The 27,311-nt window shown below is 42.2% G+C and overlaps 1 protein-coding gene across 2 annotated transcripts; it reads left to right on the forward strand.

The window, feature by feature from the left end:
- On the forward strand, nt 1-27,311 carry prtga (protogenin homolog a (Gallus gallus)). Of its 2 annotated transcripts, none has more exons than XM_017405487.3 (19): nt 1-131; nt 1,220-1,522; nt 7,846-7,990; nt 8,091-8,224; nt 8,408-8,704; nt 8,801-8,960; nt 9,301-9,548; nt 11,416-11,580; nt 12,754-13,059; nt 13,557-13,745; nt 19,624-19,719; nt 19,816-20,002; nt 20,600-20,727; nt 20,842-21,012; nt 22,271-22,450; nt 22,539-22,662; nt 22,750-22,891; nt 23,070-23,183; nt 23,289-27,311. In XM_017405487.3, exons 1-19 carry the CDS (start codon nt 65-67, stop codon nt 23,691-23,693), a joined length of 3,561 nt encoding a protein of 1,186 aa, XP_017260976.1. In that variant the 5' UTR covers nt 1-64; the 3' UTR covers nt 23,694-27,311. The 2 variants fall into 2 exon arrangements, with proteins under 2 accessions (XP_017260976.1, XP_037835576.1); XM_037979648.1 differs by having other exon boundaries at nt 22,271-22,408.

Here is a 27,311-nt window from a genome sequence, read left to right on the forward strand (position 1 = left end):
GTGCGGCTCATGTGGAGGAAACAGCTATGTGAGAGCAGCTAGTATGTACGGACAATTAATGTAAATGGCTCCTCTGGAAAGGAAACTATATCAGCGTTTGCTGCTTTTTACTGTCCTGCTGCCAATCTCAGGTGAGAAGCTTAATTTATTTTCTTTTTAAATATATTTTATGCGCGATTAAACACTTAAACTAACACCCATTCGGTGCTGTTCATATCCCGCATGTGTGGACACTAATAGAAGCTGAGCTGGCTTTATTTATTTGTTTATTTTTTACTAATTTAATGAAAGTTTTTAAAGGTCTTGCTAACTGAGCGCGCGACTGAGTCAACATTTTAGCTAACCAAACTCCGAGGTGGTGATCACAGAAATACGAAAAAACTCGTGTTTATTGCTTACTTTACCCGTCTTTACTTGTACTTTTGGTTAAATACTCACCTGATTTGTTTTAAAGCCACACAAAACTAAAAGTATCGCGTGCTGGAATGATATTAAGTCGATAAAATGTCCCGTTTTGTTAAAAAACCTCACTGTGACCTCCATTAACTTTTATAAATGATTGCTTTCTGGCATTTTTTTTACATTAAATATCACTCAGAATAAAAGCAGCAGTCGATGTTAAGATTGTGTTGCCTCTGTGCTCTTATTTAATCGGGTTATTAACTATTTTTGTCCATTTAAACCATCAGTAAATGGAGGTTTTGTGTCATTTTGTGGCTCAGAAGCTAAAAAGTTTGTCTTAAATTATAAGTACTGTTAATTTTATCAGAAATAATAGGTCAAATGAAATGACTGACACAAAAGCTATGCATGTTATTGCTTTAATTTGAATGAAAATGTGGGTAAATCTTGCACACAGTGAAGTAATTGTTAAAAAGAAGTTGTTTTATTAACCCTTAAGGTGAGGTTCATGCTGGGAGTTCAGCATAAGGTTTGCATGGGAACTGAAGGAGCTAACAGGATAATCCATTTCACCTTCTGCTGCTGACTTTATAGCTTTACTGTACTGTACCTCCAGCTGGCAGCCCTCCACCCTCTTCAGTGTGATGTGAAGCATTCATTTGTAGCTACTTAAACAGATAATACCCACTAAGAGTACACCCTGAAGAAGCTCTCACGTAAATGTAATTACCGACTTCAGGAAATGAAACACAAGCCTTAAATGTGTATTTTAACTCCTGGCAGTGTGCCCTGATTCCCATTTACGTCTTCTTTGCAGGTGTTTTCAGCTTCAGTGAGTTATTCTTCGTCAAGGAGCCCCGCGATGTCACCGCCATGCGTAAGGAGGCGGTTATTTTGGACTGCCAGGCGCGCGGCGAGGCGCCCATCGACGTCAGATGGCTCAGGAATGGAGTGAGGTTGGCAGAGAACGAGCGGGTGTACCTGCTCTCCAACGGCTCGCTCTTCATCTCAGAGGTGGAGAGCAGAAGGGGAGACAAATCAGATGAAGGGTGCTATCAGTGCCTTGCCCAGAACAAGTATGGAACAATCTTGAGCCAGAAAGCCCATCTTACAATCGCAAGTGAGTACTCTGTTCAACACAGCCGTGGTCACGTTTGGAAGATTTATCTTCACTTAGGGGTGTGTTTTTCTTGCTCAAATATTGCTTTCTGGCTCAGGTTTTGGTGGTAGGGTAGGTTTAAAATCCTGCTTAGGTTGGGGAAAAATGCCCATTGGTGTGGTGATGAAGGAGCAGGAGATTTGAAGGGTTAGAAGCTGTCCAGGAAACTAGCCCCCCAATGCTAAAGAGCAGATGACCCCTATTCACTGGCCTGGGCTTTCATGTTATTGCCCCCTGATCGCTTGAGGAATTGTTCTTTTGAAATGCTTTCTCCTCCAGTGCTCTGAAAGTTAGGCTCGTATTTTAAGGGGGAGGAAGGGAAGCTTCGAGATGAGTTGGTCTTCTGGGACCTTATAGTGTCATCCCCCCCCTCCCCAACCACCAGGCCATGCATCTTGCTGTGGCGCTTTTATATGACGTGCAACTATTTACACTTCAAGCAGTGTGTTTCCAGCAACATTATGCAATGTTAAGATGCATTTCTAACTTTCATACAGAATTGTAAATTTAAAAAAAAGGATTAAGTAGTTTTTTATTGGGGCTGACTTCTTTGTTTTTATGCAACCATTTACAGTTTCATTGTGAAGTCCATTTCTCAGGTACAGATAATAACAATGTTTTGTTTAATACAAATATGTTAATCTGAATTTGCATCACTTTCCTCTGTGCAAAAAGGATCAGATACAGCAAGCAACTAGTGTGAGTTTCAAAGCTCCCACCGGTGGAGCCAGGCCCCAAAGAGTACATATAGTTTTATTAATTGATTGAGTAGTTTACTCGCTTTATAGCTTGAAATGAAGAGGTGATAAAGGCTGCCTTTAAGCTTTACTAGTTTGTTTTAAAATAGCACTTAGACCTGCTCGAAGGTCTATCTGGAAGCTCATAAAATTTTCACATACCTGAGAAATGCTCAGTTGAAGGACACAGAGGTACCAGTGGGGGTTTTTACAAGTGGTGAGCACATACACACAAATGGGAATTGTTGTTTCCCGGTACTGGGGCTTTACCCTGAGTGTCTAAATGACCAAACTTTATTGCAGGCCTTCCCAGGTCAGGAGGGATTGGAGGCTTTGCACACAATTGTTTTCCGCCTCACTACCCTGGTGAAAGACTGAAAAGCTTTTCACTCTGACCGTTTTTGTCTCCGTTGCTTCCAAAGCACACCAAAGAAAAAGACTTCTATAGTGGGGGGGGGAGTTGTTTGTCCTGAAATAGGTGGACAGAACAGCTGGACTTGGTCACCATATAAAGGTTAATGACATGTATCATAAAGGTTAATCATTACTAAGTCTTCTGGATTTATTAAAAAGGTCAGAGCATCTGCTTTAGTTTAATCTGAGGCTGTTTAATCATTTATTTTTTTTTGGAGAAGTCACATGTATTAGGGGACATTTCTGATCCACGTGGTCCTGTGACCTGAAGTCTTGTCAGATGTTGGCGCCTCAGCTTGAAGATGGATGTTAGAACATGTGCGGAGCCTCGGTGCCCGCTTTCACGACATGGTTTATGCCCCGGGTGTGGGAGTGATGCTCTGCGGGAACCTTTTAACCGTTTGCCCATTCGCTAGAGCCGCTGCTTATCATTCGAGGAACATGGTGCTGATGGAGGGGCACATTGGGTCGTCAGGCACAAAGGTGAGGCGGGATTTGGCCCTGATGAGAAGGAATGTGACACCTGAGCTCGGTCATGTGACTTATGTCAACAGACTTCAGATTGATGGGGATTTCTGTAGACAGATTGCCCCCTGAGATAGCTTTGTTTTTTTTTTTTTGTTTTTTTTTTATTGCGGCATGTGACCACCAGCGCGCCAAGCGAAAAACAGTAACACACAAAGGCAACATCAGATTTCTCTCAGCTGGCCTCTGTATGAAAATTACACCGAGATGATACATCCACACAATCTGGATGCTTAGAGGCTCTGTTCAGAAAGTTCACTCTGCTCTTCTTATTGATGTGAAGAGAAACCGGGGTCATGTTTTGGACCAAATTCCAGTAACAGCAGAGTTTGACGATTTCTAATCTAGCAGATAGTTTATGTTTGGACTTATCTTGAAGGATAGCACTGCCTTGATGTTATTATATTTACGCCAACACTACAACAGGTTGAGCTGCCATGACTGAATGTATGTAAATAAAAATAGAAATGTGGTTGGATCCATAAATCCTGCATCTGTCATAAAGCAGAAATGAGAGGTAAATTCACAGAGAACAAATAATTTCAAACCTTAACTATTATCTATTAAAGGTGTGGTACTATAACATTTAATGGTAATGTAAAAGCAGGACTATTCATGTCACTTTGTCATTGTTCGAGGTATAGATTCATAAATTCTTGATAAAGATGGCGTTCAGTTGGTCCGTGTTTAAAGTTCACCTCTATGACGGAGGTAAATGAGGGCACTGCAGCAGTTTATTTTTATCTCCCCCCGGTGTGTTTGTGGGATGTCAGCTCAGAAACACGAAGGAATGCATCCGACTTGCTCCGGCTTGGCACAATTAGAAACCCCAATAAGTCCAAAGCAAACCTTCCCCGGTTTGGACTGAGATGTGAATGAATGAAATGCCCTTAAGGGAGACAATTCAAAGCCTGGAATCTTGTTTATCTCCTCTGCTGGAGACGAAAGGTTACCATGGTTCCCTTGAACAGCGGGCCCAGGGGTCAAAGGTTTCCTAAAACTGTTAAATAGATGGTGGGCAGTAAGGCACAAACCAGGATATATCTTCTGTGCAAAGATGCTCATCTTTATCTGGTGCCTTATCATCATACAGTATCTGCTTTTAATCTCTTATTTGCTTTATATGTTTTATAAGTTTACAGGTTTTCGTCATGTTTAGCTGACTTTTTCGACGTAGCGAAGGACAAAACAGTTTTAGAAACAGAATGCAGGTACACAGATTGACTTTTTAACTCTGATCTGACGTGGAGATTAAAAACAATGAAGCCTCTGTGTCAGTGGAGGATTGCTGCTGAGTGATTGGAAAACTTTGTGGCAGAGATAAGGAGCCGGAGGAGGGGGATGAATGCTTTTTCTAACTCTGCTCCCCCACCGCCCGCCCCGAGCTTTGGGAGGTCACGCCGCTCATGGGAATAGGTCTTTGTTTAGCCAGGCCAGTGGTCACTTGACTGTCCTGCAGCCTGTGTGAGCAGCAGCACATCTGCCAGCCGGCCAGTGATTGATACGTGGGCTCCTCCAGCTTTGCATTCTTCTTCCCGTTTATCAGCTCACCTTTCTTCTTGCTTCCACGTTCGTGGGAGGTCATTAAACATTGTGAAGAACTCATCACTTAAATAAATGTGTATAAGAAAAAGCAGGAATGGTTGTGATTGACAGGAGTCGGGCAAATTAAAAGAGTAGATGTGAAAGTTTTAAACGCCGAGTCAATAAACTGATGGTCATCAGTGCAGCCTGCAGGACCAGGAAAGGGTGATCAATTTTAATGTCTGCCAGTAAACATTGGACCCTTGGGGATGAGTTGGATAAGATGTTTGGTTGCCATCCTCAAACTGAGCATGTACTATTACTGCACGAAAGGAGCAAAAACTTTTCAGATGAGTTTTCTGCATAAACAATAGCTCACATGTAAGTAAAGTATTTTGCAATGCGGTGTTGTCCTCTGGCCGAAACACTGACCGCAGTAACCAGATGAGAGAGGGCTGAACTAATTCCTGCCATTTGTAAGGGAATCTTTGTTTGGGCTTGACCCGTCCACTGACCTTTAGTTTGCTGAGCTGCCGGCATCAGAAAACCCATCTGCTGTGTAAAGAAGTGTGGTAAATATAGCTTTACTTGGCTTGGTCAGTTCCGAGTTCAGAGTGATTGTGCTACAATAACCTAAGAAGGCATATTGATGGATTTATTTTAGTTTTTCTGTAGAATACAGACTTGTTTTGTTGTTGTGGTTCAGCCTACTTTTTGCATAAAAGCGAAGCTGATATATTATTTCTCCTCAGACATAAAATGATTTTTCGGCTCTTTACAATTAGGTCAAATCCAGCTTTAATATAAACCCCGACAGCAGCTGAACTTTGAGTATTTTTAGTAGCAACAGCTGCGACATGTCGGCATTAAAAGGGAAAAGTTAATTCTCACAAACCTTAACTTAGTTGTCAGTGCTGGAGGAAAATAGTCAAAAGTGATTTTTAGGCAGTTTGCATGGGATTAGTGAGCAGCAGGATGGGTGTTTGTGGGAGGGGGTCAAACAGCGCTCTGCCTGAGCGTTAGCCAGGATTTGTGGAGGTCAGAGGTGAGAGGTGACATAGCTGAGAAGGGCAGATGGTCAGAACTGTTTCTTCAAGCTTTTGAGGAATAGGCTGAGGCATTTATTCGAGCAAGCATAGGGACCAAAATGTTCAAACAGTAGTTTCATGTTTAAATACTTCGATGTGATTAAGATAATTACCAAAATATTTTTTGTGAAACAGAAAAAAAAACCCCAAAATATCTGTCTAGATTTTCTTTAGTAAAAGACAAGAATGGATTAAATGAAATCCCACAGAGGTCGATTTATTTGCAGTGTAATTTAATCTAAATGGATGCCCATTTTGGAAAACCTCTCTGCTCAAAGCAACAGAACTGGGTCCAGTCCAGTTTACGACAAATCATGGAGTTTATAGATTTTGCTCCAGGTCTTAGTGGTTTATCAATAATCAATGATTGTCCCTGTGTTTGTCAATCCAGAATCACTTGCCCGAATGGGAGGGTAAAATCAGGCGAAAAAAGTATCTGGGCAGCTCATCTCCGAAGCCCTGCAGGCATTTAACTTCAACACATGGTGTGTGTGTGTGTGTGGAGAGAGAGAGGTCGTAGGCCTCGCTCTGCCTCTATCATCACTTCAAACAGCCACAGTGGAGCTGCTAGAGCTAAAGGGGCAACAGCTCAAGACTAATTTGATTAAATGGGACTGTGGTGAGGACATTTGATCCAGACCACAATTCGCCTCCTGCCCAACAAGAAAGAAAGACATCAGACATGTTACACACATATATATTCATATATAGACATGTATTACTTCCTCAATGAGCGTCAACACGATTCGTAAGCAAAGGTGTTAAGTTTGACGAAGCTCATAATTTATTGAATGTTTTTCTTTTTCTTTTGGGAGCTGCTGCTCTCCTGCTGTTTAGCACCACAACACCTGGCAACACTGCTCACACGTCCGTCATCCTCCTCGTGCACACATCTGAGTGCACGAGGAGTGAACGAGTCGCCTGTAGGTCTTTCTTAAAGGTTGAGCTGCAGGGTTCTGTTTTTGGAAAAATACCACAACGACAGGGAATATAGATCAGTAAAATCAGTACAAGGTTTATGGCTGCTTCCTCTTTTGTGACGCTCTCAGGTTTTCTAAACTCGTGTTTTATACCCGTATAAATATTTCTTTCTGTTCGAGCAGGATTATCTTTGTCCTGTTCCATTATTTGGTGAGAATGGATGGAGCTCCAGAAGTGCCTAAAGGTCAAAGAGCAGCACATTGTGTTTGTTTATCCATTCGCTTAGAGGTGATGGTTTTTATGTAGACTGTATTTGAGCATTTTGATAAGCACAGCCTGTTAATTTGTCTCTATTTACTGATTACAAATAAAAAAGCGAATGCTGTGAGTTTTAATGTTTTCTCTGCCATAAACAACACTGCAGCTTTCTGGAAGAGTAGCATTGTGGACAACAGAGAACTCCAGACAGAAATAAATAAAACAACTGAATTACTGTAAGACTTGGAGACTTTTCCTGTATAACAGGCCTTGTTTGTAATTCATGGTGGGTCTTATTTGCTTGTGGGTCACCCAGTTGCCAACAACATCTCAGTTTCAGGGAAACCCTATCTATCCACACAGGATGCTGCTGTTCTCCTCCAGTCAACACCTTCCTTTTGTGGATTTAGGTTTGCAGGCATCAATGACGTTCTCTGGATCCGACGACGATGGGTGTCTTGAAACACATCGCTCGCTATTTTTGGAAAAAAGACATCAGTGTCACTTGTAAACAGAAGATTTGATCTACAAGTTTTGTTTAATGAGCTTGGAGCTTGAGTCAACACAAGTGATTTTTAACATTTTTTACAGCAGTTTTTGCAACTTTAGCCAAAAAGGACAATTTTTTCAGGGATAATACAAACAAACAAAAAATACCTCTGATTTGTTTTAATTGGTTTATTTATTAATCAAGTTAATTTGCTATGTTCTATATAAAAACAGCTGAATGTTTTACGTTTGTGCTATTAATGCAGGACATAAAATCCCCACATTCCTTAAAAGTTTCTCATTTTTCTCTCTTGCTGTTTTGCTGCAGGTATGTCCTCTTTTGCACTCCAGCCTACATCCATAGTGGTAACCGAAGGCTCAGTTGCCAGGTTTTCCTGTAAAATCAGCGCACATCCTCCCCCTATCATTACCTGGGAGTTTAACCGGGTCACGTTACCCCTCTCCACTGAAAGGTAAACAACAAAAGAACCGTTGTTTCCAGTTTGATGTCATGGTTAATATTTTAATTCTTTGCAGACAGATTCGTAATGGTGTGACTTGTCTTTGAATCAGAATCACAGTCCTGCCCAGTGGTGTTCTTCAGATCCACGGGGTGCAGCGAGGGGACGCCGGACACTACCGCTGCATCGCCACCAACATTGCCAGTCGCAGGAGAAGCACAGAGGCCACCCTCACTGTCACCCCATGTGCGTCAAACATCTCTTTTTACACTTGTAAAACTGTGTTGCTCAGTATGTTTACCTAAATGAATGTGATCAGATGGGTTGAACAGTGTCAGGCTAAATGGTATTTGTTGTGAAAGTGATTTTGTCTCGGCTTTGTTTGCTCCTTCACATCCGCAGTAACTCTGTTTGCCTCTTTCCGTGCAGCTCCGGGCCCCCAGCTCCCCCAGAGACCTCGCATCATTGCTGGACCGCAGAACATCTCCGTGTCCCTGCACCAGACTGCCATCTTGGAATGTCTGGCCACAGGCAATCCCCGGCCCCTTGTCTCTTGGAGTAGAGCAGACACCAAGTCTATTGATGTTTACAACACCAAAGTGTTGGGAAATGGAAACCTCATCATTACAGACATCAAGCCCCAGCATGGAGGAGTCTACATGTGCAGAGCCACCACCCCCGGCACTCGAAACTATACTGTCGCTTCAGCCAACGTCACTGTGCTAGGTAGGTAAACCTGCTAGTTTGGCTGTATATATAAATATGCCTAAATATTTAAAGTTTGAGCAGTTATGATTCTCAATCTTGTTGTGTTTCTTAAAGCACCACCTTCCTTAGTGGAATGGCCTGAGAGCTTGACGCGTCCACGAGCTGGCACCGCCCGCTTTGTGTGCCACGCCGAGGGATTTCCAGCGCCTCAGATCACGTGGTTTAAGAATGGAGAGAAAGTTCACTCCAACGGTCGGATCAAGATGTACCACAGGTTGGTTTCTTCTGGATTTATTTACATGGATTTCTGACATCCTTTCAACTTTTTTTGCATTCAGAGACATTATTTAACTGATGCACATTTAACGGCTGTTGTCAACCAAGTCAAAACTGTTTAAATCAATTATTCACTGTTGTCCCTACAGTAGAAAGGAAACTGAATAATTTACAACTGCGCAAATTGGATCTTAGTTGATTTTCCAATAATTTGCTTCTCCTCCTTGTTTAACTGTCGCAGCTTGTTAAAGTAATTATAAATGACAACACTCTGAAAGAAAAAACCCTCAGGAAGGAGCCGCGTGGCTGTTAACTCTGTGTCCGTGTGTGTGTCTTAGCAAACTGGTCATCAACCAGATCATCCTTGAAGACGATGCCATTTATCAGTGCCAGGCTGAAAATGAGCTGGGGTCGGTCCTGTCCATGGCGAGGCTCATCGTGGTGATGTCAGAGGACCGACCGAGCGCACCCAGAAACATCCAAGCTGACACGGTGTCGAGCTCCGCCATCCTCCTGGCTTGGGAAAGGCCTCAGTATAACTCAGATAAAGTTATTGCCTACTCTGTGCACTACATGAAAGCTGAAGGTGAGTGCGTTTGTTTTGTTTTGCTCACCTACATTTTATATTTGCAATGTTTTTAGTGTCTGGGAATGTAGTAATCAGGAGCTGGTGTAAGATTCTGACAGTTTGATAACTTTGAGGAAAAACTACCACAAAAAATTTCATGGCATGATTTATTTGCTTTTATTTAATTTAAAGGAGACAGAGAACACAAATGAATATGTTGGCAGATTTTTCCTGCATAATTTAAATATTGCATTAGCTAAATTATATTTATTTATAATTTTGAAGTATTTGTACCTGTAGTACTTCTTCTTTGGTGTTCTAGTCTTTGTTTAGTAACGCCGAGAGCCCGGCAGGCTGGCGTTAGTAATCTGTTAGCTGGGCTATCAGCCTCGGTAGTAGCAGCCTGCTAACATGCTAAGTCTTTTAGCTCGTTGCAAACGTTTGTTTCAAAACAGCTTTACTTTGAAAAGACAGACAGGGGTTGCTTCTCTGGTAGACAAACCACGACTGACTGTGTTACCCAGCAGATAAAACACGCAACCGCCCAACGCCATCTTTTTTTTAACGAGCATAAAGATTTAGGGAGATTCGCCCCAACTGAATGGTCTCTTTAAAACCTCGAAACGGGTAATTGGCCCATGCCTAGATTGTAGAACCTTCATTCTGCAGCTTTCTGTCCAAAAAAATGTTTTAGTTTTGACACAACTCGTTCTTTCACGACTGTTTTGTTGGAGGTCAAGAATGGGAGCGCCTAATGAAGTTACAATAGGTTTTTGAACAAACAAGCAGACTATCGATCTGTTGAATTTCAAGAGACAAGGTCCTTTCCTTTGCCTGATAAAATGCAGCATGAAGACAATACTGTTCACAAAAAGTAGAAGGGCTGTTTTGTGGCTGCAGGGGAAAAAAAACAAAAAAACTTTTAAGTGTTTTAGCTTTCCTGGGAATTCTTGCTGTTGTTAACAAGAGTCACGTGCAAAGAATGCGAGATTTCAGGAAAGCATGCTTCCTGTTCATTCAAACGCTGCACTTAATTGCAAAGCCACTGACTTCCATGAAGCAAAGGAAATATCCAGAATTCAGTTTAAAGAAAGGAACACCTGCTGCATGTTGTTGAGGTTAAGGAGGTCGAAATAGAAGCTGAACAAAATCTCTGTTTCATTCTTGAATAACGGCCATCTGTCAGGGATTTTCAGCTCTTGATATAGATTTTTTTTTTTGGTTCAATCTTGTTGTTTCCAGTTAGGAAGAAAAGCTGTTCATTGACATTGACAGAGTATCAGTGCACTCTGCACCTGAGGTTGTTGACAGAGAGGTTTGGCACTAAATTGAGGCTCTGCAGAAAGGGGGGGGGACTAATTAGCCTGTGTGATGGAGTGTGTTCAAAAATTGTGTATTCTGTGAGGCAACAAAATGGTGTGAAGTGGACAGAAAGACAAGCTTTGTCTCTTTTCTTAAAGGCTTACTGAGGCATGCAGTCTCCTCAGAATGGCTTTTGTTTACTCTGAAGTACCTTGTTTACCAGGTCAGAAATAAGACCAGGTATTTTTTTTACTTAAGGCACAAATCTTGTGGGAGAATACTGTAACTTGTTTATACTGTAGTTTTTGTTTTACCTCTTGTAGCAGGGAACAATGAAATGTATTTTATCTGTCTGTGTGGGTAGATTCACCTTAGTTATTTTTATTTATAACAATATCTGTACCAACATATTTGTATTTAATTATATTTATTAGATGACAGGTTGGTTTTTGACTTTTTTGTGTTTTTATTTCATCAATAAAACCTTTTTGTTTTGTGCAGAATCTGGAACAGGTTGGCAATGCTTTTACGAATACTGTAAACATGGATTATTTCGTCTTATTTTATAATCTTGTTCGACCAGGATTAAACAATGAGGAGTATCAAGTTGTTATTGGAAACGACACGACTCGCTATATTATTGATGATCTGGAGCCAGCTCGTAACTACACCTTCTACGTGGTGGCCTACATGCCGATGGGAGCCAGTCGCATGTCGGACCACGTCTTCCAGCACACACTTGAGGATGGTGAGGCCTAAACCCAGGAGAAATTATCAATAATTTAATCGTTAATACTGTGAACACAAAATCAGTTCTATAAAATATACTAAACTGAGATGTTCCAGGTTGGTAAACCGCATATGACCATGGAAATTTTATACTGCATTTGTGGCTGATATTTATGTAAGGTATAATATTGGCTAAAAATTATTTATTGATTAATAAAGTTTTTATTCAAACCAACAGAATGATCGTAATGTTACAGAAAAAAGACCACAAGTTGCCATGTTATATCAGTCTATAATGCTGTTGTCTAACACAACATGGGGTATTTTTTAAATCAGTATTTTGTAGTAACAGTAAGTGCAGTTCAGTACTTCTTCTGCTTCTTTTTCTTTGGGCTGTTCCCTTTTCAAGGGTCTCCACAGTGAGTCATCCACATCCATGTAACTCTGTCCTCTGCGTCCTCTGTCCTCACTCCATCTATCTCCATGTCCTCCCTAACTGCATCCATATAGCTCTTCTTTGTCTTTTTCCTGGCAGCTGCATCTCTAACATCCTCCTACCAATATACCCACTGTCCCTCCTCAGCACATGTCCAAACCATCTCAGTCTAACTTTATCTCCCAGTCCTTCAACCTGTGCTGTACCTCTGATGACCTCATTCCTAATCCTCCCAAGGAGAACCTCAACATCTTCAGCTCTGCCACTTCCAGTTCTGTCTCCTGTCTTTTTGTCTTCAAACCAAACAACATGGCTGCTCTCACCATTGTCTTGTAAACCTTTCCTTTGACCTTTGCTGCCACCCTTTTTTCACAAATCCCTCCTGAAACATCCACTCCATCCTGCCTGGACTCTCTTCTTCACCTCTTTACCTCCCTCCCCGTTTTCCTTGACAGTCATACTTGAAGTCCTGTACCTTTAAGACCTCTGCTTCTTGTAGCCTTGCTGCTCCACCTGCCTCCCTCTCATTCACACACGTCTCGTTACGGCTGACTGTCATTCCTCAGTTCAGTACTTCAGGTCTTATAATTGGAATGACATCTGGTTCTTCTTAAACAGCTCCTTTGTCATCGATACCAACCAATAATTTGGTCTTGTTTCATAGTGATGAGCATTTAAACCTGATAATCTCATGATTGTAATCCAGCATGACGAAGGACTTGTCTCACTCAAAGTTCTGGTCCTCTTGGTTCCCAGTTCCCCTCCGGGCCCCAGAGCTCAGCCTCACCAGCCGCAGCCCCACAGACATCCAGGTGTCTTGGCAGCCTCTTCCCCTGAAGCTGAGTCGTGGTCGAGTTTCCAGCTACCGTTTGTCCTATCGCACCAGTTCAGAGAGTGCAGTCACACAAATGGAGCTGCCGGGAGAAAAGACCAAACATCTGCTGGAAAGCCTGCAGCCCGACACCATCTACCTCCTGCGTATTGTTGCTGCCACCAGCGTAGGGTGGGGGGAGCAGTCAGCCTGGACGTCTCATCGCACTCCAAAGGCATCTAGCGCTCAAGGTACACCTCGAAAAACCGTTCTGAGTCTCCAACAGCAGTAGAGAAGAAGTCAAAACTGTGTTAACTTGAGTTTGAAGGTGCTGGCATGTTGCAGGCGTATTCTGTTTTAAATAGAGGAAAGTGATCCCTGCACTGTTTAAACCACGAGGCAAAGCAAGATGGAGAAGAGCTGGTACTAATGATGACTTTGCTTCTCAGTGACCTTTGCTCTGTACTGTCAGAAGTGTTGGAAGAGCTTCAGTCATGGGTCATTAAAAAAGAATATACAGCTGTTTGGAGGTGTAGTTTTAAAGCTGGGGTGGGAAGAATTGTTGTTTTTTTTTAGTCTACATAAAAAAATAAGTCTTTGTTGGCAAAGTTCTCAAAATTGAGAATATTTTATTCTAATTTACAGTCCAAACTCTTACTGACGTGCATCCTTTTCCTGAACATTGTTTTAGTGAGTAATCTGTAATATCACCATCAAAATTATGTTTTTTTTTCCTGTCCCTGTCCAGTTCCCCTGGCTCCGGAGCTGCATCTCGAGCCTTTAAACTGCACAACTATTTCAGCTCGCTGGCAGTTGACACCCAGAAACTCAGCCAAGGTCCTGGGCTACAAACTTTTTTACCACGAAGAAAGCCAGCCCGAGAGGACCCCTATCCAGCTGCATGCCCCTGCTCACGCATACGTCATTGAAGGCCTTGGTAAGTTTTGTTTCAGACTGCTTCATGCCACTCTGGTACCTTTTAAATATAGCTCATATATATATAGGAATATTAGAGCCCAAAAACTAAAGTTAGCTCCCACCAGCTAATACTCCCAGGATGACTGCGGTCACGCTGGTTCCTGAGGAGCTCACGGAACAGCGTAGCCACATTAACCACCCCCACTTCACATTTTTGACCAATCACGCAGTCGTTGACGTATACCCCCTGGGTTTGTGTCGAGAACGGGGTCTCAGAAATCCTAGGAAAAGAAAATGACGTCATTTTGGTCTTGCAACTGCGTCAAAGAGCAGATACCGTCACTTCTCTCTTTGTATAAATCCATCTTTAGAAGCAATTCCGGTTTTTCTTTCTACATTTTTGAGCTTATGACTGATTTCAGCTAATAGAATTGCTTTTGTTAGATCATTTTTAGCTTTTATTTTAGGGTAGGAGCTTTCGGATACAGTTGTGGTTGTAACATTGTGTGCAGTTATGGGTTAATCCTCTTCTCCGAACAAAACACAAGAACCAACTGTGACAAAAATGTAATTATTAGTAAAAGGTATAACATATAAACATAAAACAAAACACAGAAGAACAAACTAGAGTTTATTGAGCCTATGCAGTATATGACAGAGGAATTAAAACCTAAGTTTAACCCACCTACCACCAACATGGTCACATCTCTTTAGCCTTCCTGTCTGGGCTGAACTCCCTGGTCTCCAAGTGCCTCAAAAATGATCTAAACCTGGTTTAAATGTGCTAATGCATGTTCATGTGGAGAAAAGCTGACTAATGTAACATAACATTGCAGCAATCTGTTTGTTTTTTTTTATTGATACTGCTAATGTCAGAACTTTGACATGAAATTCACCAAGCAGGAACTTTTTAACACGTCACAGTGCAGAAAGGCAACGCCACCTAAACACAGCAATCTGTTCTACAGATGACTAAAATACAGTTCAGGTATTCAAACCCACAAGGCTTTTAGAAAAAGGAAGTTTAGAATATGAACCACAACCTATCCAGCGTCTGTGGACAGCCAAACGTGCGAGTGATTAATTGGCTTAAGTCTTGTCATGTGTTGAGCAGAGCTTCTCTGGGGCGTGGGGCAGAACAGCACCACATCCCACTTCCATGACCTCTCAACCTCTGAGTAAGACTTTTTTGTGTGTGTGTGTGTGTGTGTGGCTTTTCTTCGGCTGCTGAATTGGGTTTGGGGCACGTTGTGGCTTTTCTGGCCTTTGGGTCAGATTCATTTTGGCTGTTTTGTTTGAAAGAGGACAGGGGGCTCAGGCCAGGGTGGTGGACATCTGACCATCTGTGGCCAGAGGGGGTCAACCAGGTGGTCAGCAGCTAACTTGTAAATCAGGAAGTTCTGTGATTGAACGAGATCAAAAAGGGGGGAAAACAAGGAAGCGAGGAGCCTCTGTAAATTACTTGAGGTGCTAGCTGTGACTGTGGCAGACATTTAGTTAGTTATACATTTACTTCAGTGAATGTTAGCGCTGCATGAGAGTTACTGATAACAAACTTTATGGCTGATAAAGATTACCTAACTGCTAAACTCAGCTGCCATTATTAGCTATAAACGGTCAGAAAGAAGAATCCAAAACACTGACCTGGATTCAGTTTTATTTCAAGTTTGATTATTTCTTTCTTGGAATAAATGTTAAATGAAAGCTTTTGGATGCATTACTCAGCAAAATTAGCTAAATCAACAATAGAGCTGCAGCTGAATTAAAGCGAATTGTTGTCTTCTCCCCTTTGTTGAAGGAGGGCTGTTTTACGGAGAAGGAAGCTGTTCTGTGGAGGTTGATTTATCACGTGTTTTATGACTGCTTTGAGCTGTGTTGCTGGAGGAGCACAGACATCAAAGACTCTCATTGTGTTTAACTCTGAGAGCCACAAAGATGGTTTATTAGCCGGGACTTAAAGGAAATGCATCCCCTGGCCAACTGAGTTGTAGGCCAAACAATGGCCAGGTCTTGGGAACTCCGTCTTCCAGCTCCGAGCTGCAGGAGAGGTGTAAACCGGAGTGTGTGACCTCCTGTGTGGAAACATCCTGCAGCAGTGGAAATGCTGATGCATCAGGAGGAAAGTTTAAAAAGCTTCGATGACGTTCAGATTTTTAAAAACAATCATTAAAAAAACATCAGGATTTAGAGTCAGAGTCGGTCTGGATGTAAAGATTAAAAAATGACCGCAACACAAGTCTTGAAGAGTCATTCTCTCTTTAAAACAGCACATTTATTAATCTTTTCTACACCTAGTTTTGCCGTAACATTTTCTCCTCAAGTCGTGACATTTTTGTGCTGTTAGTATGACGAACTTCAGTGCAAAGTGATCAGACTGACATAATAATTTATGCAGTTTGTGTTTTTTGTATTTGTAACACAGTTGCTTTTATTTTACGTTTCAGTAATTGCACTGATATTACATTCAAACCTTGTTTTCACTTAAATTTATTACTCTTCAAATGTGCCACTTATAACTCTAAAGTTTGCACATTTTGTTGGCTGTAAGTCGCCTAAAGTCTGAGAGTTGATCTTCCTCACCGGGTTTTCACTTCAAATTAAATCTGCTTGCGCCGTAAATGGGATTTCCTATAACCCACTTGATGTTAAACAACACGAGCTACCCCCTTTTTACCGATAACATTGATTCCTGAGAAGTCAGCTGCGGCGATACGGGAAGCTGCTGAGTCAGCTCTGCGTACAGCTGTAGAAAAACACACTCTGAGCTGAAAACCTGGCAAATTGTCACTTCTGACAATCCAGATGATTGAAAACACAGCTTGACAGACAGGAATGTCTCCGAGAGGCTCCTTCTGGGTATTAACGGCACAGTGATTTGACCTTTTCTCACTTGTGGAATCTCAGAGAGGAACACGTCGCCGGCGCTGAGGCTTAAATGCTTCTCATACCTGTTGGCACCGAACTGCGCCGCGTGCTCGACTGTAGATTTATGTCACGGCCGCACATCGCAGCTCCTGTTCGAGGTGTCGCGAAGCGTGCTCGGCGTGAAAACTAAAATGAAACAGCCGTCATTTTGTTTTTTTTAAAGGTTATTTCATGCTTGAGCTGCACGATTGTCAGTACGCGTCCGTGTGATGATTTGTGCGAGCGGGGGCAGCGGGGGGAGGAGGAGGGATGATAGATGCCGGTGTGGGAGTTCATGCAGGAGTTGACATTTACGGCCCCTGTTCAGGCCTGGCTTGCTGCGGCCTGGGGGGCTTTTTGCAACAGAACAAAACTTCGGGGCCCAACAGGAATTGAGTTTCAGCTGTAAAAGGAGAGAAAGAGAGGAGGAGGAGGGGGGATGCAAAAGCTCAAATATATTCTTTAATACAAACACTATAATATATGGTTGAATACTCATGCAGTGGCTTCTGATGCATAATTTTAAGTGTGAAAAAACTGGCGATAGTAATTGCTGTTCATAATTTTCCTTTAGATTTAGCAAAAATAAACTTATAATTATAATGACTATTAAAGCATTATATGAAATGCTCCTTTTTGGCTGAAATATGAGCATCTTAAAAGAATATTCCTTTAACAAACTTTTATCTGTGGCAGAGTACATTTAATGTTGTTGTAATACGCAGGTATGGATTCTCAGTCATCCAGGACAAGGTCGTCGTCTTCTTCTTCTTCTTCTTTTGGCTGTTCCCTTTTCAGGAGTCGCCTCATCGAGTCATCCCCCTCCATCTATCTCTGTCTTCTGCGTCTTTTGTCCTCACTCCAACTACCTCCATGTCCTCTTTAACTGCATCCAGATATCTCCTCTTCGTCTTTTTCCTAGCAGCTGCATCTCTAACATTCTTCTAGAAAATATAGATTAAACCAATTATTCTTGAAGGTTTGTTTTGATGAGCTTTTTGGGACCTGTTTAAACGTAAAAGATCCTGGAAAGATCTTCCAACACGGTAATCTTATGCTCGTTGAATCCGCTGTAGTTTCCATGCCAGGACACTAGCTGGCGCTGACACTTCAGTCTCTCTTGAGCATGAAAGCAACTACATCCAAAACGGTGAATACACGAACGTTTGTTTTGGCAGACGTTAAAAAGAGTGAGTAGCACAAACAGCACTCTGCTGTTGTTGCTGTTTCTCATCTGTTGCTGTCGTCGTGTACACGAACAGTCGAGTCGCAACAGAAATGTTCCGGTTTCACTTAAAGCTGGCGTCGCGTTAACAGGACCTCAGATCTGAAACGAGAAAACACTTTAAATTAGAAGAGCAGGAAGCCCAGTTGCCTTTGAGTCAGTTTGTAAGACTTCAATGTGAAGTTTTTGAAAGATAAAAGAACATCCTGGTTGTTTCTCACCTTTTTATTTGTTGAATTATCAGGATGTAACCTTGTATTTTATTCACATCACTTGCTGTGTCAACAAACAGACCCGTCGACTGAGTTACCAGGAAACTGTAACACCCCCCTTTTTTTAAAGCAGCGTTTTATTCTGACTCCTGATGTTGCCCTGTTTTTCCACTCGCTTCCTGTCCCGGACCATCTCCCCCACCCCCTTCAGAGCGAGATGTGTAACCCCTCCTTTTGCAGGATTTAGCTTGCCCAGATTCCATGTCAAAGGTCGTGGCCCAGATGTCACAGCTTCCCCCCCTCTCAGGGCTCCTCTTGCGCATAATTACGGCAGGCCCATTGTACTGTGGGGCTGGGAAGAGGTGCTCTCTAAATGCCCACTCCTTAGAGTGGACGTTTCTTTAGAAGTGGACACCGGACCTTACTTAAAAAACTTTAGAAAAAGAAAAACTCCAGATAACAAAAAAGACGTCGTACACAAACTCTGTCAGTCTCCATCTATTTGTTTTAGGAACAGAGATTAAAGTTTGAGATGATGCTACTAATTAATAAGCTTTTAAATAATTTTCCTGGTTTTAATTGATTTTGCAATTAACTGCCGAGGTGTAGCAAAAAAAACAAAAACATTCAACTAAATATTTAAGGTGTAGCAAAAAAAAAAGAAAGATCCTCATCTCATATTTCACACCCACCGTCCGGGATTCTTTCAGTTTTATCTCAGCCTGACCTGCTGGCCCTGGTGTGGCTCCAATGAAACTCCTCGGGGCTCAAGCAGCTTTGCTCCACCCCTCCTAAACTTTGCAACCTCCATAGAAATTATTTCATCTCCTGTGGTCTCCCTTTCTTTTCACACCCTCACATCAACAGAGGTGTTGGTTTTCAGCTGAACATGCAGACTTTTTTAATAATCTGTTAATTGTGTGTTGGTGAAAAACATTTGTTGCGTTGTTTTTTTCATAAAAACAAGAATGGAAGGTGTCTTTTTTAGGTTTTTTAAAACTTTTAAACTGATGTCAGAAAATGCATCAAATTTCTGCTCTTTTTTTTTTTTACCCTTTTAGGCAAAAATTGCAGATTCGAATTCAAACCCGATTCATTTTCTTTCACGCAAAAAAAGGGTCAGTTGGTCAGATGACCATTGTTGAGGAGTGGGTCTTCAGGGTCAGAGGCCTGCAACCGTCTGCAGTGTCCCTCCCAGGGGATTTGGCCTCTCAGTTTGACCCCCGGATTCAGAACCTGAGTAGAAATGGCCGCTGACCAGCAGGCCTGACCAGGGCCGCAGAAAGGGCTTTGTTGTTCGCAATCAAAAGACCCATGGTGACAGGGTGATGGATAGTGGAGCTCCTCTGTTCTGCCGCCCCGAGTGCTGCTGAAACTGACCAAAGGACCCACGTCTCCAGGCATCTGTCACACCGCCTCACCTCTCGTTCCCACCACCCCATCAGACCAGTCAAACCCAAACAGGACCCCCAGCCTTATATTGGCTTCAGAAATTATGGCTCAGTAGGTGGTGAACGTAAATCCAGTCTGAAGGTTTTCTTTTTTTCTAATTGTAGACCCAAGAAAGAAGTACCACGTCAAGCTTCTGGCTTATAATGTCGTTGGAGATGGGTACCAAGCAGACCAGACGATCAGCACCCCTGGATGTGTCTGTAAGTGCAGCATTATGCTAGAAATATGGTGGTGTCTCCATGACTTATCATTTAAAGTGAAGTGAAGCATAAATCCCAATGTGCTTCACCGCTCAGCTGTCCGAGATCGCCTGGTGCCCCCTCCACCTCCTCCAAACAACCTGCAGGCCCGGACGAACAGTTCCAGCATCGTGTTCCTACACTGGGGCCGACCAGCCTTCACCTCCAGCAATGTGGTCAACTACACCGTCCGCTGCAACCCCGTGGGGCTGCAGAACGCCTCCCTGGTGCTCTACCTGCAGACGTAAGAGTTTCCTCACGAATTCAGAGCTTTTACTTTTTTATTTCCTCAACAAGCCTCACACATTTTGGCCTTGTCGGCTCTTATGTTTGCTAGTAATTGTAGGATGAAATATGTATTAAACACAACTCCGCTCACATGAGGAAGCAGTATTGATTGGCTGGAGCTTTGATCAATTTCTGATCAATTTAGTCATTTCTGCTTGTTGCTCTATTGTTTATTAAAGGGTTTAAAGAATGTCAGGCTATTGTTTACTGTAAAACACGTGCAGATTGTGTCATTTTGTTGTGTAATTAGCAGTAAGTTTTAGTGTAAAGTCAGCTGACTGTGTTCACTTTGACCAACATGAACACTTTCTCCATCAGACCTCCGGGTTGTTTCTGTTCAGCACCATCAGCAGAGCTCCACAGTGCCACCTTCTGGAAGTTTTTAAATAGGCCGACTCACCTCAAGTGAACCAGAAGTGACTGCAGCTCTCATTTCAAAACACTGAAGTCAATACGTTTTCCCTGGTGTTTTGGTTTGAAGTCCATCGAGTTTAGCCCCTTATCAGCTGAAAGTTATCTGTTTTTCTAAGTCTGTCATGTCTTTACTCCGCAGGAATAAGCAGAGCCTCCTTGTGCGAGATCTGGAGCCCAACACAAAGTATGAATTCGCTGTTCGCCTCCACATTGACCAGCTGTCCAGTCCATGGAGCCCCGTGGTCTACCAGAGTACTTTCCCTGAAGGTATGTGGTGTTACAGAAAAACATTTTTATTTTAAAGTTGCTCTGTTTTTGTATTCACCTTGTGTGCTTGTTGTGTTGTTTGTTCACTTTATCCTTTCATCCATCATGCACCAGCTCCAACGAGACCCCCGTCCAACATCAAGGTGACTCTGATCGAGGAGGACACGGCGCTTGTTTCGTGGAAACTCCCAGATGAACTGAACGTAGCTGTGACGCACTACACAATCCTGTACACGTCTAGGAATGCCTGGATTGCTGGGAAATGGAAAGTGCTGCAAAGAGAAGGTAGGAAGGACGACATACTGCATCTTCATCACTTATCCTTCCTAAAAGGTTTAATGTGATTACAAGAAGTGCTTTCTATGGCATTTCGCTTTGTTTATACCTGATATAACAACTTGGCTTTGTATTTATGATCATATAGAGGTAGAGAATTGTCTCATTGTTCGGTGAACTTGTCTTTATTTTAGAAGATCTTCAGATCAGAACACCGATGTGGAGCAATATAATATCATACATACACTTAGAGATTTAAAGCAAAGTATCAGCGATTATTAACTAGCAGCAGAGGTGTTTTTAAGGGCAGATGACCCCAGGAAATGCACAGGAAAGACACACAGCTCCCCCTCTGCCACTAGCAGAGGTCAAAGGTGACTCAGTTCACAAAGCTCCCCCAGCCCAGCCCCCTCCTACCTCAAACCGGACCCCCTGAAGTCCCAGCAGGGACCCTGGTGGTGAAGAGTCTAGGTGGTATCAGTTTAGGGGATGTGAATAGCTCTGATCCCCCGACCCTCAGCTTTTCTCTTCAGATACTCCTCCCGTAGATTTTTCTCTTCTGACTCGGCACAGGTCACAGGCATGGCTTAACATCTTTTAAAAACATTAAAATAAAACAAATTAAAAGTATTTTCTGTGGTGAGTTACACTTTGCAGATTTCGGTTTTATTGTGTTTCTCTTTAATGTTTTTTTTTTCCAGTTGACTTTAGCTTCATGTGTTGTTTACAGTGTGTACCACAAGAAAATGAGTGTATAAAAGTGAAGAACTTTTGTCTAAATATTACATTTAAATATTTCAGAAAATAGTTTTTAATCAGTAACTACACAACTATAAATTTCTTCAATATGCTTGAAGCAAACTGATATAAAAAATAAATATTCCAGTAAAGAGACACTATTCAAGCTGTTTGAAATTTACACATATAGCGATCTGTGGCATGTTAGGAAAAGTTGCTAATAAACTCTTCAAGCTCTGTGTTTACTTCAGTTATCTTGATAAACCCAAGTGAGTAAGATAAAAAAAGACAAACCACTTTTCAGTGGTGTTTAATCCTGGATCTGGAGGGCCTCTATCCTGCATTTTTTAGTTGTTTCCTTGCTCTTCAGCTGGTCTTCAAGTCCTGTAAAAGCCTGGTAACCCCTGAGTCCTTCTAAGCAGAGAAACATCTGAAACATGCAGGACAGTAGGCCTCCAGATCCAGGACTGGACACCACTGACTTATGCATTTCGACAATTTATTCATGTGGCCTTGAATCTCACCACAGGGAGCATCACCATGGCGCTGCTGGAGAACCTGAGCCCCGGTCAGGTGTACTTGGTGAAAGTTTCTGCATCCAACAAAATGGGCGATGGGCCGTTTTCCAACACGGTGGAGCTGACAGTACGATCAGATCTCTCCTCTGGTAACGATGTTGGCCTCTCTCGTAGCTCCACGCACTCTACAGGTAACAAGATCACAGGATATCTGACAGTAGTTTGTCTTTGGTTGTGAAATGGGGCTCTCTGACAGTGTTTCTGTGGGTTCTATCCCAGGCTTTGCTGACGGTTTCTACCACCTGGACCAGAAGTCGATGACGGGGATCACTGTGGGAGTCTGCATTGCTCTCATCTGCATCATTATCTGCGCTTTCATCATCGTCTGCAGAGGCAAAAACAGGTGCTTAGCATCTCTGAACACTGTGATGACAGTAATTACTTTTCCTATTTTTCTTGAGTGACTCATGTCGTGTTTGTTTCCTTGCAGGAAACTTTCAGCTATTAAAACCTATAGAGAAGCGATGAGAACGTCTGCTGCAGCTTCCATTCATCTAGGATCTGAGGAACAAGCGCAGAACGCTGAGGTGGCCTTGCCGATGATGAGTCGGAGCCATTTCATTGACTCCAAGGTACAGCGAACTTACCAAAAACAAAAAACGCACATTGGAGTAGTGCACAATTAGACATTGTTTATAAAAAATGTGCAAACCCCCTCGTATAATATACTTGACATTAAAAAGAATGAAATTAGTCGTCTTTGTTTTAATGTTAAATCCTTTGAGTCATTGAGAAATGTTTTCCTCTTAGGGTGGAACAAATCTCATCATCAATTCTCTGGGACCCATTCAGCCTTCAAGGGAGATGAAAAATAAATGGTCTTTCTTTAGATGTGATGTGAAAAAGGACTTTAAAACTGTCCAGGTAAGATTAGAAGCTTTATGATTTATCATGAGGCAGGAATTTTGTCTCTTTGAACAGAAACATGAACGGTTTGACTGACTGACTGTCTCTGTGCTGTTGGATAAGGAGCACGGCACCATTTCCTACCAACCAGGAGCCACGGTGTTGACATACGAACAAGAGCTGTCGGTTTCACCAAACCAGCCCACCCCTCTGCAGGACCTGCTCCAGAGTCCCGGTGACGGCGAGGGATCGTCCAACAGCGAGGGCAGCCACGAAACCGGCGACTCGGGTCGATGCTCCCATGACGAGACGGAGCTGACCAACCTGTCCTCTGGTCCCAACAGCCGCCCGTCGACTCCAGCAGCAGAGGACAGCGAAGACGGCGGCGGCAGCAGCGGCGGTTCTGATGTGGAGCCGGGCGAGATGTCGGAGGAGAGTCACACTGACCTGACAGGAAAAAAGTCTGTCGATTCTGGCTGCAGTCATCAGGAAGCCCAGAGCAGTTCTCAGTCTGCACTCTGTGTGTAGACATGTCTGTGAGTTTCTGTGTGTGTGTGTGTGTGTGTGTGTGTGTGTGTGTGTGTGTGTGAGTGTGAGACAGAGGCAGTGTGGTACTTGCACAAACGTTTAAAAGTACCGAAGGAGAAAAACAGCAGGAAAAAAGGCACAAATAGATTCAAAGGATGCCATCATTCTTGCATCATTTGTTAACAACAAACTCAGAGCCAGCAGTGAGTTAGCTTACAGCAAATAATAAATAATTTAACTTCTAACTCCTCTGAAGATCTCTAACATGTCATAGTCCGTTATGTGAGGTGACAACTGGACAACATATTATCCTGCAGCAGCAAGCTCACCTCATTACTTCAAAATATTAGTCCAACATGACTTTTCTGTATAATATAAAGAAATCATGTTTAATGCTGCACTCAGTTTGGTAGATTTTTAGTTTTGCATCTGTTTTTATCAGTCTGTAAACACCAAAAGGACCAAATTAGTTCAAATGTACCTGGAAAAACTTGCTGTAATTATTGTCCATTGCAAGTGTCCTGCAGGCCTGACTGACTGTGTGAATGTTGTGAGCGTGAGAGGATGGCGTAAAGGAGCAGAGAGAAAAATATTTATCATCTCCTGCTTCATTACACCCCGGAGAGGAAGCCAACAAAAGCCTTGCCAGTATGAAATGTTGGCTCTTTTTTTTTTTTTCCTCTTTTATGGAGCATCTTGTTTGTTTGTTTTCTTTTTATTTCTGTGTATATTTTGAAAAGAAAAATCTCACCCACCATGAATGTTTAAAGAAGATTGTCATAAATGTCAGAAAAAGTGACATTTTTGACATTATTTATGAGAGTTTATCACTGGAGCAGAAGGGAAATTGTGAGTCCTTTTTGCTGATTATCTACCTCGGGTTCTCCTCAGGGTGAACCTCCCACTGAATATTTAATAACTACTTGTGTTTCGTGATGGGCTGCCTCAGCTTCATTACATGTTAAACTTCCTGATGACTGTTTTTCCTGATCGTCATCCCGTCTGTTGTGTCTTTTGTTTGATTTGGTGGGACGGTAAGGGCGCTGCAGCTTCCTCCTCTCGCTCCACCCGTCGTGTGGAATGAAGGATTTAAACACACACACTCTGTGTTATTTAACCCCTCAGATGCTGCTGAGGTACTGAGCCAGTATTAATAATATTTGTATTCAGTTTGTCCATTGTTGAGTAATGGTATGAAAGAAATAATGAATGTCAGCTTGTGTTTTGTATGTCGGCGTGCAGCTGCCCTTGCTGATCCCGTTTTATACTACCTCGTTTAAGAGTTACTTTTATTGTCTATTTCTTTTTTTTTTTCTCCTAAACTCAGGGAACAAGGTTTAGTACGTTTGAAAAGTCATGTAGCGTTACATGATGAACTGACAGGGTATCTTCTCTGTACTAAACTGTTGTCGTGTGTGATTGCCACATAGAAAATGCTGAAAATGCAATGAATGTATTTCTGACGTTGTGTGCCAGTAGCTCAGAAGTTAGTGCTGCCTTCCCCCCCTCTCTTTATTCCCACAAAGTCTGCTTTTACAAGCTCTCCGTTTTTGTAAAAACATTCACACCAGAAGTGCTTGCGGTGGCATGTCTGAATAGAAAAGCTTTATAATTGGCCTTAATGTGGAAAGCGTCCCTCAGATGGCGAAACCGAAGCCTAATCCGCGTGAGGGAGCAGCTCCGCGTGAGGGCGCGACACGCGAAGAATGTTCGAAAGTGTTTAATCAGAGATTGAAGTGAAGAATGAACACCGTGAAAAGTTTTAACCTCTTAAAAATAAATCTATTTTTCTTAGAAGATGGCGTGCTTCAGAGGAGCGCACGTTCTAGTTTGTAGTTTTTTTTTTTCCTCTGCTGTAGATTAGCCAGATTAGCACTTGTCTGCCACGTAGTTTCGTGTGAAAAAAAAAAAGCCAATTCGCAGCGGTGACCGTGATGCTATTAACCCAAAGACTTGTTTGCTGATTGAGTTTGTTTTAGTTTCTCGGCTGACCTCCTGCCTGAAAGACGAGAAATAATCAAAAAAGCGCGTCAAACCAAAGAGGGAACCCGATGCTGGAGGTCAGCTGAGGCGCTGCTCCTCAAACAGAGCCTTGCACATTAGTGGCCTTGACCTGCAGCAGAAAGAGTGCAGAGGGTTGCGGGTTAAAACTCCCAGGAAGCTCCAGCAGGCGCTTCGTGGAGGGAATAATTGATTAATAATCAATGATATGCATACTAACCAAATGATCCTTTCGCAGAGTTCCTCATAAGCTGCTGCAAACAGATGTCTGTACAATGTAGGTGAATATAAAGACAGTATATTATATTATTAGTGGTCTGTGTTGCAGCAGGTGCAGTTGTGTGTAAATGTGCATTTACTGGTTTTCTCTCTGCCTTATGAACGAGAAAATTACTTCACAAACAGATTTAACGGTTTTACTTGAAAAGTGGAAGTTCAAGTATGCAATCATACTCAGGTTTCATGTCCGTGCGATATTTTAAGACTTCGTTGATGAAGGAAACGGCCGCACGGGTGTTTTCACGCTTCTGTATTTCTAATCAGAGGACTCTGCAGGGGATTCAATCATGCGGGATGAGAAAGTGACACAATCAGTTTGAACTTTTCTTTTTAAACAGCAAACAGTATGAACCAAAGATTTATTTTCACGTCACCGCTGCCGATTGGTGGGAAATCAGTTTAAATGCATTCGGCCTTCGTGTCAGGTTGGCATTTTCAGTGTTTTCACGCTCTTTTTATTCCTGTAAGATGTAATATTATATAAAAGATTATGGAAACATTAATCAAAGTTATTTTGAATCTGTCTTCAGGCGGGATGAAATGTATTAATGACGCTGCTTTGACAAGGTAAAAGGCAGACATTTCAGATTTAAATTCACCGTTTTTATGTTGTTTTTTTAAATATTTCCTGCATTTGTGAAGCTTTAAAGACCTGACCCTGAATCTGAAAACAGCAAATTTATTGTATTTCCTGAATTTAATGCTGTGAAGAGTACTGACTTCCTGTTGCAGAAAACAAACAAAAAAATAAAAATAAGGCAGTTGTCACAACAAAGACGACTGCTGGAGTTTTCCGGGCTCTGAGTTAGGTCTTTAACGCTTCACGCAGGTCATTCAGTTCTACCTCGTTCGTTTATTCTGGTCGTATTCTGGTTTTTGGAGCAGATGAAACACACTTGGGTTGTTTATATCTTTAAGATTGAGGTCAAACAGGGCGCCCCGGGATGTTGGTCTGCTGCTTTTCATTTCTTTAAAGCTGTTATGTGTTGAAATTACGTTCCTGTCCGAGGATGTGAATGAAAAGGGATGAAGCTGCGGCTCGTTAACAATCACACTCAGGGGGAGCCGCAGCCGCTCGCCCTCCAACTAAAAGCAGGTCACAAGTGTTTTTTAAAAAAATTAAAAATGAATGTACCTTTTTCTAATTGTTATGCTATCTCAAATTTCCTGTTAATGTTTTGCTATATATTTTTGTGTCAGAAAAAAATACTTGCAATTTGTTTTTTTGTTTTTATTTTTATTTCAAGTGTTTAGAAGATTTTTAGAAAACGCTTAATTATGAAAAACTATGATTCTCAGTTTAAATAAAATTTAAAAAGAAAGTCTGTTGTCAACAAA

Source organism: Kryptolebias marmoratus, linkage group LG15 (assembly GCF_001649575.2).
Source record: "Kryptolebias marmoratus isolate JLee-2015 linkage group LG15, ASM164957v2, whole genome shotgun sequence".
In the NCBI taxonomy this organism is placed as follows: domain Eukaryota; kingdom Metazoa; phylum Chordata; class Actinopteri; order Cyprinodontiformes; family Rivulidae; genus Kryptolebias; species Kryptolebias marmoratus.

What these genes read in the sequence shown, in the direction of transcription:
- prtga (XM_017405487.3), top strand. Translation starts at nt 65, where the DNA reads ATGGCTCCTCTGGAAAGGAAACTATATCAGCGTTTGCTGCTTTTTACT. An exon ending in TTACCCCTCTCCACTGAAAG is followed by an intron (nt 7,991 to 8,090) that starts GTAAACAACAAA and finishes TCTTTGAATCAG; the next exon opens with AATCACAGTCCTGCCCAGTG. An exon ending in ATACGTCATTGAAGGCCTTG is followed by an intron (nt 13,746 to 19,623) that starts GTAAGTTTTGTT and finishes TTCTAATTGTAG; the next exon opens with ACCCAAGAAAGAAGTACCAC.